This window comes from Pyrgilauda ruficollis, unplaced genomic scaffold (genome assembly GCF_017590135.1).
Source record: "Pyrgilauda ruficollis isolate IOZ18807 unplaced genomic scaffold, ASM1759013v1 scaffold16, whole genome shotgun sequence".
In the NCBI taxonomy this organism is placed as follows: Eukaryota; Metazoa; Chordata; class Aves; order Passeriformes; family Passeridae; genus Pyrgilauda; species Pyrgilauda ruficollis.
Genome location: NW_024514764.1, coordinates 6,555,427 through 6,570,210, shown reverse-complemented (window position 1 = coordinate 6,570,210; position 14,784 = coordinate 6,555,427). Strand labels below are relative to the sequence as shown.

General features: G+C 45.9%; 1 protein-coding gene across 1 annotated transcript in view; it reads right to left on the bottom strand.

Annotated features, from left to right (window-relative positions):
- The window catches only part of ITPRIPL2 (ITPRIP like 2), a 3,997-nt gene extending 3,471 nt beyond the window's left edge, over nt 1-526 (bottom strand). Inside the window, exons 1-2 of the mRNA XM_041462184.1 lie at nt 431-526; nt 52-245 (exon numbers count right to left, since the gene is read on the bottom strand). Of these exons, the coding sequence (XP_041318118.1) occupies nt 52-245; nt 431-526 (290 nt within the window). The remainder of the gene's footprint in view (nt 1-51; nt 246-430) is intronic.
- Between the last annotated feature and the right edge of the window lie 14,258 nt (nt 527-14,784).

Genomic DNA, 14,784 nt, shown 5'->3' with positions numbered 1-14,784 from the left:
CCGCCCCCAGCGCGGGCCGCGCCGCTGCCCCTCGCCCCGCCGCGCCCCTGCCTGCCCCGGCCGCCGCTCCGCTCCGCTGCCGGCTTCCTCTTCCGAGGGACGCGGCCCCGCGTCAGCCGCCGGCTGAGCTCAGAGGAAATGCCGCGGGCGGCGGCCCGAGGGCCGGGGGCGTTGTCCGACGGGGGCCGGCCCGGGGCGGGGAGCGGCGCCGCCCGCGAGGTCGCGGTCTCCCGATTTCGCGGTCTCTTAGTGAAAAAAAAAGCCTCTTTCCCGATCTGCCTCTTTCCCGCCTTCCCGCCCAGGCAGGCAGAGCCCCCCGCAGCCCTGCCCGTGCCAGCCCCGAAAGAGGAGCGAGAGTCGGGTTCCGTGCCCCCCTCACTGCAACAGCGTCCTGCAGCGAGTTTTGGTGTGAAGCTGCGAGTTTCTGTACCCCCACAGGAGGGGACGGCGGTGTCGTGTCACAAGCTCCACGTTGCACGTTTTTCCTCAAAGTGTTACAGGCCTGGCCCACTGCAGGCGAGTCCATCCAGTTCCCAGCTCTGCCTGAGGGTCTCGGTGCCAAAGGAGCAGCAAAACCATCAGTGCCAGTGCGCCAGGGTGTGTACGGGCTGCTGCCGTACTAACAGCTGCCTGCAGTCATAGAATCATTCAAAAGCCTTGGGTTTTTTACCTTGTGCCCAAATTATTAACAAATTAAGAGAGAAGAAATAACCCCGGGGGTTAAATCTACACAGATACTTGAGATGATTTTTAAACACATAGTTTGCTGGGAGTATGTTAAACTGTCTCAAATATTGATGGGGACAGGGTCATCATCCTCAGCTTCTGTTTGCCTAATAAATATTTACAGAGTTTTGAAGCTGTTTGCTGAAGTTTAAGGACCATCTATGCAAGCATTCTGCTCGGTTTAATTTCGGGTGATAAAGTTCCTGCTGCTGTATCTTCACCGAGGCATGGGTGGCTGACTCCACGTAGGTGAAAAGCAGTGCTTGAACAAAAGAGACTGAACCCAGCAAGCTGCAAATGCTGTAACAAGGAATGGGTCAGAGAACCAAGAGATATGCCATACAAATGTTTGGTTATGTAATTGTGTTTATATGAAGCAAAATATGACTTTAGGTACATAAAAATCAAACCTGACAGGAAGTAGCATATGTTGCATAGCCAAGATGCTGCACACAAAGGCAAACTAGGTAACCAAGGTCAAGCAGCCTGAATTAATTCACAGGTAACCAAACCAGGGTGAGAGTTAAGAGTACACTTGAGAGATACAAAGAGAAGTCCTAATCACTCCAACTCTGACTCTTGGAGTTACAATCAAGAGAGTGGGATTTTTAAGATTAAAAATAAAGCAGATGCAAAGGCAAGAAACTGCAGGCAGTTTTATAACATCTCAGCCAGCAAAATATTCCATGTCCTACAACCAAAAGCATGTTTTCTGACAGCTCCAGCCAGCTAAGTCCATAGCCTTGCTACTCAGAAATAATCATCTCACAACAGCCATATTTTGCAAAGAAAACCCAGGAAATGAAAAGCATCTTTCTTTCCCACTCCCTATTTCATGTTTTCTTATATTTCTTCAAAAGGCTGAATGAGGGGACAAAACCATTCATTGTTCTGCTTATTGCCTGTGGCCCATCACTTTACTTTGTCCTGCACCCCCAAAACTCCAAATTGTTTAAATAACACAGCTGTCCTGGTATTAAACCAATCCTTCAAGATGTTTTATTGGAAAATATTGTTGAACTCTGTGAACCCTTGGCTCATACATTCAATTTTTACTAGCCTGTGGTTTTTTTTCACCCTCAAGCCCAGCATGTTTCCCATGCCTTTGGGCCTTGCTCCAGGCACACTGATTTTTGAAGACAGGCTGCACTCTCTTTCCATGCAGGGTTGATTTGATTAGCTGCACAGCCACGCTCAGGAGAGAGACAGCTGCATCTGCAGGAGCTGGCACAGCCCCTCATGCCTGCTGCCCACGGGGGACCTAGAGCTCACCAGCACAGCAGTTATCGCTCTGGGATTTCTGCACAGGGCAGTGCCACAGCTTCCCAGCCAGCCCTGGGCCCCACGGGCTGGGGGACATGCAGATGTCACCCCAGCCCAGTGGCACAGCCCCAGAGCTGGCCAAGAGCTGACCAGCCACACCAGGCCTGGCAGTGCAGACACAGGCTCAGCTCCTGCATGCCCAGGTGGTGCTGGGGCAGACTCTCTCAGGCTGCAGAGTAACAGACTGAATGCTAATTGTGTGACCTTGACATCAGAACCAGAATGAATCCACAGCACTGATTTTTACCACTGCTGTTTAAATTAAATTAGTCCTTTCTCTCCTCCTCAGCTGGAGGCAAGATGAAATCTGTAGAGCCTTGGGCTGATGAGAGATGGCCAGTGGCCTGTTTTCTGGAACCTTGGCTGCTTCATGACTCCCTGAGCACAGGGTGAGTCTCTGGGAAAAATGCTGAGTACGTCAGAGGTGGGAGACGTCCCAGAGGTGCTCAGCTTTATGAAGTTTTTAATAGCAATTGTGTACTCAAGAGAAATAATAGGTTGTACACTAATAAACATGACCTCAAAAATGTGACCAGAGAGAATTCATAACATCAATTTTTACTACCATTGTTTAAATCACCCATTGTTTAAATCTGTTATCTAAACACTCACTCCAGAATGTCCCATATACAGGATATCCTGCTCACTAAATAAGGAATAATGTTCTTCTTAAACAAGCTGAGCTAAAAATAGCTCATGATAGCTCTGGGGGAGATTTGCAGAGGTAAAAGAAAGCAGTGGGTCAGAGCATCCATTACAGTTTCTCCACAGCTGGCAGTATTTCATACATCTGTGTGACTGATCTGTTCATGCTCCAGTACACCAGCCACTGTCAGAGACGTAGGCAGAGCACAGCACCTGAGGAGACAGAAGGAAGTAGAAAGACAGAAGGCACAAACAGGTGATGGTATTTGACTGATGCTTTTATGAGCTACCTGACACACCAGCCTGAGGTTTCCTGCCAGCTATCCCAGGCTGGTATCTGCCCTGCTGAACCACAGCTGCACAGTCTGTGCAGGTGCAGGAGGAAGTCTCTGGGGATCCCTTCCTGCACCAGTGCTGTGCAGCTGCTTTTCTACAGCAAGTGGGTTATACCTCCATCTTCTCATAATGCACTATTAAACAGTCTATAGCAGAAAAGTACAATGACTGATTGCAAAAAAAATACAAGTCTGAATGATTGGTCACTTGGCTTCATATCCCAGTAATTACTCTTCTAATTATTTCCTCTGAAAGCAAAGCTACCAGCACATATCTCCCACGGCCCACTGGATGGTCCAGCCAAGGAGATGCCATAATCAAAATAAATATCCTTTGCCTGCCATTCCTCTGACTCCCAGATTTTATGGGATACTAATAACTACAATACAAACCAACAGCATCTGACAGACATAAATCCAGTTTTTATTGTGGACTAATGGATCTCTGCCAGTCACAGCAGCAGGGGATGGGAAAACAGGAGAGGGTGTCTTACTACCGCAAACAGCTGAGGGAGCTAGACCTCCAGAGCACTGCATGAAGGAGTTTGGGGTGTTGGGGTGTTACTGCACATTCTCTCTTAAAATATTTTGTTTACTAAATCGGATGTGCTTGCCACCTCTGCCAGTCTGCTCACTAACTATCAGCAGGGTGTAGCACTCCTTAATCTGAGAGCCTGCAAGCAGACTGGGCTGCTGTAACCCACAGACAGCCCAATACAGGATTTCCTTTCTGTAGAAGGATGGCTTCCTGAGTAATTCATACAACAATCTCTTGTCCAAGCCCGTCCTTATCAAAAACAGAAATACCCTGGCTCTATGCTGGTGGTCAGTACCAGCATCAGCTGGTTAATTTCCAGTTTATCCCACATCATTTGAAAACCCTCAAGGATTACTTTTTTGCATAGAAACTTGTTTGAGTGGGGCTTTTATACTTACCCCTTACCTGGCATTCAGGAAGACATGCCCATGTGTTTCCAGCCAAGCAATGAACCAGGAATGAAACCCCCAGCCCATCTGCATCAGTGTCATTGGCACGCTGAGCTCTGTCTGGCGAGCTGTGAGTCTGGGACTCTGCTGTCCCATTCTCCATGAAGCTCAAGTGGCTCATGTGAAGAATTCCAACTACAGCATCATGAAAAGAAAACATCCTTCAGCAAGGAGAGTGCAAGTACACAACCATCATACACAAGGGTTATCAGCAGTGATGAGGAATGTTTCTTACATTGAAAATGGAAACACGAAAACTCTCCAGGTTGAGACTGCAAGTCTTGCACTTTAAGTTCAGTTTTCGATGTAATCCACATTTGAATGACAGCAGTCACAGCTTCCAGTGCTGTATCCAAACACTCCAGCCAACAAGCCCCGCTAACTCTCCCAGGCAGCAGAGGAGGTGATCACACTGTGCTAGTGACAAGGCCCCAGTGTGTCACCTTCCATGCAGGAGCTCCTCAGCCCTTCCCTTTCCCTGTCACCCACAGGCTCAGCAGATGTTGTGGGTCTGAGGATCCCCACTATGGAATCCCCAGGTTTAAAAAGCTTCAGGATACAGCCAAACCTTGCACGTGTTTATGTTGAAATAGTTTAACACAAAACAGTTTAATACAGATCTAATTAAACTTGGACACATTTGAGTGTGCTCAAATGTGAAGTTAATCAGTGACTGAAACAGTTTCTTTTAATTAATGTGAAGTCACTGAAATGTGCATTTGCACCATAACTTGCTTAACTAATAAAAAATGATCGCACAGCTGAGGCTTAATTTACTGATTCAAGCAGAGTATTTTAAATGAGGATCTTAGCAGTTTCATTATACCAGTTTGGGGTTGTGCCATTTCTGTTTTTCACAACCAGCACAAGGGAGCTGGAGAAGCTTGTCCCACAGCTCTGTGCTGGTTTCAGCAGGGCTGTGTCAGTGTCACTGGTGGCTTTCAAAGAGCAGCAAAGCAGCAGCAGCTGCCCCTGTCCCCTCCAGTGACTGTCATTACTGGGTCTTTCTGCTTTGGGTTTATGCACCCCTAAGCTTGTCATGAAATTAGAGAAGGGGTTTTGTGCCTGACAAATACCTTGCAGCAGTGAGCTACAAAGATGAAGTTTAGGCACAAGGTGATGAGACACAGCTCAGAGAATCAAAGCAAAGCATACAACAGGGAACAAGCTCTGTTATCAGCTTACAGCCCCAAATAATGAGATGATCCTGGCTCAGCTGACACTCTCCTGATGAGCCTGAGCTGGATCACCCACCCAGGGAAAAGGAGGGAAAATACAGCGTGGGAGGGAGGATCTGTCTGGGGAAACTGGCTTATCAGCACTCAGCAATTAGGGTGGGAAAAGCTGAGGCTCTGGCTCACAGCACCTGTTCTGCAGGGCTGGAGGGCAGTGGCAGCTCTAGGAAGCCCTGCCCTGGACCCTCACCTCATCCTGCCAAGGACAGAGAGGGAGAAAACTAATGGCTTAAAAGGAAAGTGACCTGCAGAGAAGACAAAGCAACCCCAAACTAACAAAGGACCCAAGCCAGCACTGTTTCTCACTGCATTCCCAGAGGGATAGGAGCAGAGGTCCTTGGGCTCAAGGAGGTTTCACACCACACCCAAACCCACACATGGAGCCTGGCAGCAATCCCTGCTGGGTTATCTCCATCAGGAAACCACCCCAGTGACACCAGCCCGCAGAGTGCCCCCCCAGTTTGGGTGGAAAGATGCTGGGGGGATGCTGCCAGCGCTGCTCAGCATCGGTTGAAATGAAAACCTTGCAGCACAGTGCCTGGTCTAGGAGATGTCTGCACATGGAGTTGTTGAAATCATGGCAAAAAATCACCCTCAGTCGTGTAATCTTCCTGGTTCAAAGTAAATTCTTTACCTGTTTGGCTGCCCTTTGAGGGGATGAGCAGTACAGTGATGGAGCCTGAAATCTCACCAGGAGGGCTAAATTTGATCTCTTCCCAGCATCTCTCCACAGTGATTTCTCAGGCTGCGTCTCTTTAACTAAGATTAAATTTTGCACAGATCGATGCAAAGCAACACAATTATTTCATTTGCAAGGCAGCAAGGGCAGCATATTCCTATCTTTAAGGCCATTCAGATGAGCTTATTTAATGACAGCTATTTTTACATATGGTGTCATAGGTTTCATTATTACAGTGTCAACCACTTGAACAGAGGTGGGAGCATCTTTCATGTTCTACCTAATTCAATTTAAATTTATTTTTTTTAATTTATGATACAGAAGGCATCATATTTACTCCCTGGAACTGTAAAATACAAATTTCTCACATAGATACAAATGCAAAGCAAACCCACTGGAACAACAGGAATGGCCCAGGCTCTGCTAAGGGAGACTGAGGTCAAGAACAAATTGCCTGTACAACAAGCTGGTTCATGTTTGAATGTTATTTATTTCCTTCCTGAACACATTCTGTCTTCTGTTCCCTTTGCTATCCCTAAAGTGGTACCTGCAAACAGGGGAGGAGAATGGTGAATGCAAAAGGCTCACTTTCCCCATCTCAGCATTTGTGTGAACAGACACATCCATCATCTGGGTGAGGTCCCGCCCGTGCAAGGGAGTGGATCCCTCAGTGGGGGCTTTACAAACAACTCACCAGCCCTGGGTACATGTTGCAGTGCCCAGAACCAGCCCCTTCCCTAGCCAGAGGCTCGCCAGTGCCCATGGGATCTTTACAGCTGAATGGAGAATATGCTTGCAGCTGAAGGAGGGCATAAATGTTAAAGGAAGTGTGGAGCAGTAAAAGACTTGAGCCCATTGCAGCATCCCTCTTTAGGGACTGTGGGTGTGGTGCTGCAGAGCACAGATGTGCCAGCCACCCCTGCAATAATTTTCTGATCCCCAGGCTAGCACAGAAAAGGGATATCCATGGTGGGCAAAGAATGAAGAGCATGGACTGAAAAACAAAGAACTGAACCTACCCAAAACCAAGCTTCTGTTCAGATTGCATCTCTTTAAATGACACAACACTGTCCTCATATTCGTGTGTTTTTCCCTCCATGTCTCTGCTCTGCCTGCTGCCACAGCATGACAGATAACAGAGGCTTGGGGAGAGCTGCCTCAGGCTGCACGAATTTCAAGCTCTCTCTGAGAGCACTTTGATAGTGGAAGTTATACACTTGAAATATCCATACCTTGTGCTCTGCTGTGGTTACAGCTTTTCTGGGATGTGCTCTGAGGGGAGCACAGCTTCAACAGCTCATCTCTGTGGGAAGATTTTTAGTCATTTAAGAAATATGAAATACTAAGGGTTGTATCTGATCTTGCTAAAAGATTTCAGTTCACACAATTTCAGCACTTTAGCCTTTGGCTCTGGAATAAATAATAAACCCTCTTTCTAGATCAATTTTTTGACAGGTTTATGAATTATAAGCCAAATAAATACATTATGAATACCACTCCTAAATACATTAGAGAACAATGAATTATTTGTGATAATTGAGTGCTTCATTGAATTTATTTCCCTTGATTTAGCTCCCCAAGTAGATGAATATTGCAGAAAATAGGTATGTCCCAAAACAGCCAGGCAACAAGTCCATTTACAACCTCTCCATTGATCAAAGACAGGGAGTAGAAATGTGCCTAACTCAGTTTTAGTGCCTGTCCTCATCCATCAGCCAAAGGCAAGGCATTCAGCTCAAAACATAGCTGAACATAGAGTGCCTCACTATGTGGGAGCCCAGGGGCAGACAGGCTGTCCTCTCTGGCCTCCAGCCATGCTTGCAGGTCATGGGACAGCATGAAACCTCCTCCCCTCTGCTCCAGGGAAGCCCAGCCCTTGATCAGCAGTGCAAGCTCACCCTTGGTCACCAGCTCACCAAGAAGGGCTGGAAGGCTTTGAGTCCAGGACAGACAAGAATACACCTGTGTGCCCTCTGCATGCTACAAGAGAGTGGAGAGCACCCAGCAGGTGAAGATGGGGCCAGTAAAAGGGTCTTGCCAGCCCTAGGTGTAAATGGCTCCAACTACAGTGTGTCCCAGCCACCTCTGTCCCTTGTCAGCTCTCCAGGTGCAGGTGAGTGCACCCCAAGCGTGGCTCAGGCCACAGCAGCTCTCCTCTCTGTGAGCAGGCTCTGAGTGAAAGGCACATGGCCCACTCCTCGAGCCAGCAGAGCTCTGTGATAAAGAAGCACACACTGATTTGTGTTTGCACAGATACTTCCACCAACCCATCAATAACGACAGTCAATTGTCATGGTAATGCTTCCACTTGTGGTTTGCTGCCTTTGGAGCAGAACTTGGTTGGGTGTGTAGCTCCCTGAAGCAAGGCACTGCTGGGCAAGGGGCACGGCTGGACTTGCCAATGGCCACGTGATTCAAGTAAGCAACACCTTATAAAATTATTTTAGAAGCCAAGGAAAGCAAAGCCCGAGAAAAATCAGACCCAACTTACGTCCAAGAATGCAAAGAAAAATGAAACACCTAAAATTCATTTAAGAAGTTGTTTGATTTAAGGCAAATACAGATGAGTAGTGGCTGTGACTGCTAAAACCTCAGAACATGCAAGTCTAAACACAGAGGTGCTAAGCAGGGGCATGGGTGCAGCTCCAGACACCAAATGGACTTTGATGCACTTTAGATTCTTTCTCCCTAACAACAAACAAAAGAAAGGAAACAAAAACAGATACTGAATCAAGCCTGTGCTGGTGTGCTGCAGCAATTCCAGATCATTGACTGACTGTATGAGAAGCAGATTAATATCTTGGTATGTGAGAGAACTCTGGGATGAGTAACTGTTGCCTAAGATGAGCAGGGTAAATGTTGAGTAAGAGCAGAGTGTGGCATAATAATTGCCAGATGCAGGAAAATTTATCACTGGTTTTACAACGTGGATGAATATATCTAGGAAATCTTTGCAAACTTCTTCTCTTGGTTTTATGCAGTTTTCATAACACATGCAGGTCATGTGTGTAATTTGTTCTATTAGTTTCTCTTGGCTGGGATAATTAGACTGTTTGGGTTTAGGTTTTTTGAATTTTTTTTAGTAAATCAGAAAGACAAATGTGTTAAGAGTTCTGCTGATTATTCCTAACTCACTACAGGTCAGTTCTAGGTGACACATGGAGGGTGTCATAACACATCATCTAAAAGCAAAGGCTGTAGCAATATCACATGTATTTTGGTAAGTGCAGGGAGATAAAAAGAGGCAAGAATATAACCATGAATTTTCTTATTAGTTGGAAAGTCACAGAAAACAACACACAGGGCTTTCACCACTGGGTCTGCTGAGTTATTTCTGTTTGAATACCAAGTTTGTGGAGAATGATAAACCAGTTGGACAGAAAGAATGAACTATCAGGTCGCTCCAAAGCAACAGCTTCATGTAAGTATCTTTATCCCAAAAGTTTGCAACATCCTATCCAAGCAATGTAGCAGATGAGTCCAGGTAGCGGCTCCAGCAGCTGAGACCTGCCAGCAATACAGCTGAAAACCAGGCCAGACTTTTTCTGCCCTATCCATGGAAAAATCCCAATTGGAGCAGCAATCCACAGGAAAGTTTCAAGAATGCTCCATCTTACCAGGATATATCCTCTTGCTGGTCATCAGCCTGAAACATCCAGTGAGTGCTGGGATTTGTGTCACAGCTGCTGGAGAGGAACACGCGTTCCAGCTTATGCTGAACTGGTGCTCTGTGCTGCCAGTCTCTGCATTTGTGACAAATGATAAGCAAACACAGCCAGCTCTAGAGTCTGTATATAAACACATGTATCTGTCATCTTCCTCTGCGAGGCTTGGCTCCCTGAGAAGGCAGAACTGATTCTCATGCATTATCCCTCCAAGCATATGCCCCATGTCTTACAAGATTCTCACGTTTTGTGTAAACAATAGCACTTGTGTCACTTAAAATTGAGACATGATTATTTCTCATTAGCAAGTATTGCTGAGATATTTGGGTGGGAGGAATTGAAAAGCGGACAGATATTAATTTAAAAAAAAAATCACATTTCAACCATGTCTAAAGTCTTCTTTCAACCACCTTCAAAGTATTCAAGTAAACAGCATTTTTCCTGCCAAAGTCAGAACAATGAGAGCTGACAAGATGAGATGTGGGAGACAGCTCCTCATCTGTCACTAGCAGTTACCTTTCCAGGTCAGGGCTGGAATCAAGCCTTTAAGCTACTCTTGCAGAATAATCTCACCAGTGATTTTAAATCCTGCTGGATAAAATCCAACTTAGAAGAAGCAAGGTTAGCACATTTTCACATACCAGGAGTGCTGTATGGTTAGGACAATAACACAGCCACAAGGGCGATTTAGCTCCTCTCAAACTGTATTTCCAGTGCCTTTCTGCCACAGACCTGGTAGGAGCATGGCTGTGCCCCACAGGAGGGGGGAAACAATTTATCATCAGCAAGATGAGACACAGCCCTAAATTAGACATAGGCTACTGCTTAAAAAGGAAGCTCACTTTAATGCAGAGATAGCAACAAAGATCAACAGGACTGAGTCATCTGCCTTGACACTGCACGTCTGTCTGCACCTATAAGCAAAGGCTTTTCACTCCACTAAACATTTTATCCATTTACATACAGTTAGCAGCCTCTGACTATACAGGTGCCCTCAAGCCACATGCTTGGGAAAATTCTTGACAGCTTGCTAAAACACTGCTGGCAGAGCTTGTCTTCAAAATGAACTGCAAGAAAATTCAAATCCCCCTCACCCACTGCTGCCTCTGCTCTGACCTGGACAGCCCAGGAAGGTGGCTGGGCTAGTAGCCACAGAGAAAACAGAAAAGCACTTTTAGTGCCAGAAATAATCCTTTTACTGCAGTCCAGAAAAGGTATTTTAAATATGAAAACCACCTACTGTATGTATGACTCGCTTTCATTAGTATCTTGGACTACACATGTCCACCTGTACCATAAAAATCAATAAATCCATCTGTCCTAGGCACAAGTAACACTGAAAAACAAATCACTGACATTCAAACAGTTGGGTGGAAAATACCAGCAAGGAGAGAAGACATATGAAGCCTGAAGTCTTAAGCAGACAATGAGACTGTCACAGTGGTCATCAGCTGCATCTCTTCCTTTCCTCTGTGCCAGTTCAGGAAGCAGGCATTGAAAGGCCAGCTAACCTGAATGATCTAATAGTTGCCTAAAACTACTCAAAGGGTAGGGTATTTACCACGACAGTGGAGGCAAACTCATCTCCATGATGCTACGTGGCATAATAAGCAGCAGCAGTGACAGTCTTGGAAGGTTCAGGAAAGTAAAAAAAGTGCCACTGGTGGGGCAATGCAGGACCAGACCAGGCTGCCCATAGAGGCTGTGAAATTTCTGTCCTTGGAGGTTTTCATCACCTGTCTGGAAAAAATCACAGCTGACCTGCTTTAGTGCTGGCCACAGTCCTGGGTGCAGCAGGAGGCTGGACAAGACGACCTCCAGAGCTCCTTTCCAAGGAACACTGCATGACTCCTGGGCTCCCATCAGATCATCATTTACTTCCAGCTAAGAACAAGCACAAGTAAAGGCAGTGCCATGGCCAGTTTGTGAGACAAAGACCTTCAGAACCAAAAAATCCCCATTTTTATAAGTATTAGCATAGGTGTATTAATCTGCATGCTAACACAACAAAACACTGCTGCTGCCACAAGCTGCATTTCTGGACACAGAGGTACCACCCCCACTGCTCTGCAAAACTGTAGCATAAGGTGGTGGTTCTCAAAAACAACTGAAGTGAGCAGGAACCTGCATTTATTGAAAGAACCTAACAACAATAACAACTGGAATTTTCATTCAAACACAGTCAAGTTTTTAGAAATACATTACCCACTAAAACTGAACTGTTAATTCATTTACTCAACACTAGATTAGCCCCACAACTCTAAAAAAGAGAATCAGCAAGTGTTCTCCAACACAAGCTAAGTTCTGCCACTCTGGAAGTAAAACTACAAAGCTGCTGTCATTCTCCTAAATCCATTCAGATATTTCATGTCAGACACAATGAAAACTGAAGTAACAAACAGAAAAATTGTAGTGCCTTTAAACAATCTCCTCCCTTATAACACATATTCCTCCTTTAAATTGGCCAATATTTTTGTCTCAGCCCTTTAAGCCTCCCAAGCTAAAAAATATGTGCAGAATTCAATGCAAGTGATATGCCACAACTTCAAAGCTAGTGACAAAAAATGACTGCCATTTGAAATGATATCTTCCCTACAGTCAAGTTACAAGGCAGATGCATATAGATTAAGTAACTCTTGTAATACTAAGAACAAATAGAGATGTACAAACCATGTCATCCCCAGCACAGGGACTGTATGGCACATCCTCAGCTGATCACAAGCCTAGCTCTGTCTGCTCAAGTGAGCCACACAGATTTACTCCAGACAAAAAGGAAGCCCAACCCAGACAACGATTTAGCTGTCTGCCAAACAATCCTATGAGTCTCATTTTACATCGTTTGCATCATAAATCACAGAATCATAGAGTGGTTTGGGCTGGGTTGGGTGGGACCTTAAAGCTCACCTGATTCCACAGCCCTCTGCCGAGGGAATGGACACCTTCCACGAGCCTCATCCAGCCTGGCCTTGGACACTCCCAGGGATGGGGCAGCCACAGCTTCTCTGGAACCCTGTGCCAGGCCCTCACCACCCTCACGAAGAATTTCTTTCTTCTATCTAATCTAAACCTGCCCTCTATCAACATAAAGCCATAAACCCTTGTCCTATCACTACATGCCCTTGACAAAAGTCCATTCAGCTTGTGTCAGCATCACCTCATTAATCCCAGCCACGGGGATTTGATTTCTGCCTGGCTGCTGCTGGAACGTGTCCTGGCACAGCCCGAGCTGCACGGTGAGGCCTCACACGTGCCTTCTGCAGTGCCCACGGACAGAGCAGAGATGCTGCTCCAGGAACAGCTCAGCACAGGCACTGCTCCATCTGTCACTGCCCTCCCAGCACCATCGTTACCCTGACCTCTGACTCGGAGCAGCTTTGGAGAACAGGGGCCAGCTCGTCCCCAGCGCTGCCTGCAGAGGAAGCCAGCAAGAGGGGAGATGCTGTTCACAGAGCAGGTAGCAGCCCTGGAGCCCTGCACACACACAGATGGGTACCTGTGCTCCTCCTCACTGAGAGACACAACTGCTTCTGCAGGAGAAAACTGGGACCAAGCCCTGGCTCATCACACTACTATGAGGGGAGGGATTTAATCCCACTGTATATTGTAAAACCCAAATTATGTGTGTATTTTATCATTTACAAGGAAGTCACAGAACTCAAAGGCACAGTGAAGACCCAGTCATCTTCCCCACTCCCTTTTCTGAAAATGCAGCATTTCACAGCCTTTCTCTGATCCAAGCTCCCCTTCCTCTGTCAACACGACCAGAGTTCATTGAGGATTACTATGATAACAGACTTGTACAAGCTATATACTTTGGCCTCTGCCTGCCATTAACCCCTGCTGGGATGGCTGGTATTACTCAGCTTAGTTCTGCCCCAACATAAAAAAGTAACTACAGCCTTGCAGCAGCTGTACAATAGAATTGTACAGCACTAAGCACCTCTTGTTCTTTTGTAACCTTTTACCACTTTCTTTAGTCTTTCAAAATCTGAAACAGATTTTTAAACAAAGGGAAAAGTCCCTTTTCCATGAGAAAAGTGAAAAGAAACTCCATTTTCTGTGTAAAAGAACAATAAAAAAAGACTAAACTGCCAGTGAGCAGGAAAATGCACAAGCTTTGGAAGTGGCAGAACAGCCCACCCACACCTTAATGGATGGGTAGAAATCTGCTGCTCCATTAAAGAACGAACAAACCCTGCTCAGGAGCATAAAGCAGATTTGACCTCTCAGTTCACATTTCATGCTTGCAGCTGGAGACAGTGTTACTGTTTGACACCCTTCTCAAATGTGCAGGATGTGTTCAGCTGCTGAGGACAAAGAACTCTCTATGAGCACTTTCAATTACAGCAGATATGACCAAACACAGGCCTCACATGGCAATTTCTTGGTATTTGATGTTCCCAGCCCTCAGCCAAATGAAATACATTTAACATGAGATTTGTCTCTTAAAAATCTGCCCCAAGTGTGCAGTGTGTGATGGTCTCAGGAGCCACCCAAATCTTGGACAATCACATGAGCATGTCTCTGTCAGTCTGTCACAAGCCAATCCCACTACTGCTGAACACCACAGACATCTTCAGAGAATCTCTGTAACCTTGGAGAATACAAGGCTTCAGCTGAGTACCAGCTCTCTTGGAAAACCCCACAGATGCCTTGTTCAGCTGTCAACCCTGATGTAATGGCTAGGAGACCACAAACTGTCTGGCTCAGTTTCCAGTTTATGTCACAAGACCACTGTATGTATGGGCATGCAGTTTTCAGTGAAAATACACCATGCCCTGCCCTCCCTCCCCTGCAATAATGGACTTATAAAAGATGCCATCCCATGCTGCCCCTGGTATGAAAGACTTCACAATGGACTATTCATCAAGCAATCTTTTATTCTTCTTTTACTAAATTATTAAAGCCTGTGACTTACACAGCTGCACTGCACAAGCTTCCAGCACCATTTGTTACCCCTCTAATCACCTCAGCTAATCATTCTTTTGTCCTGATTCCTCTCTCCTACAAATTACCTGGGAGTTGTCCACATGCATATTTTATACTTTAGAGAAATTAAGGCAAGAAATCTGCTGGAGGTAAGTTTTGTTCAGAGAAATGGTCAAATTAGGGAAGATATTACATTAGTGTCTTTAGTAAACTTGAGTTTTTCACACACACTGCTCATGACTGTCTGAGGCTGAGGCAGT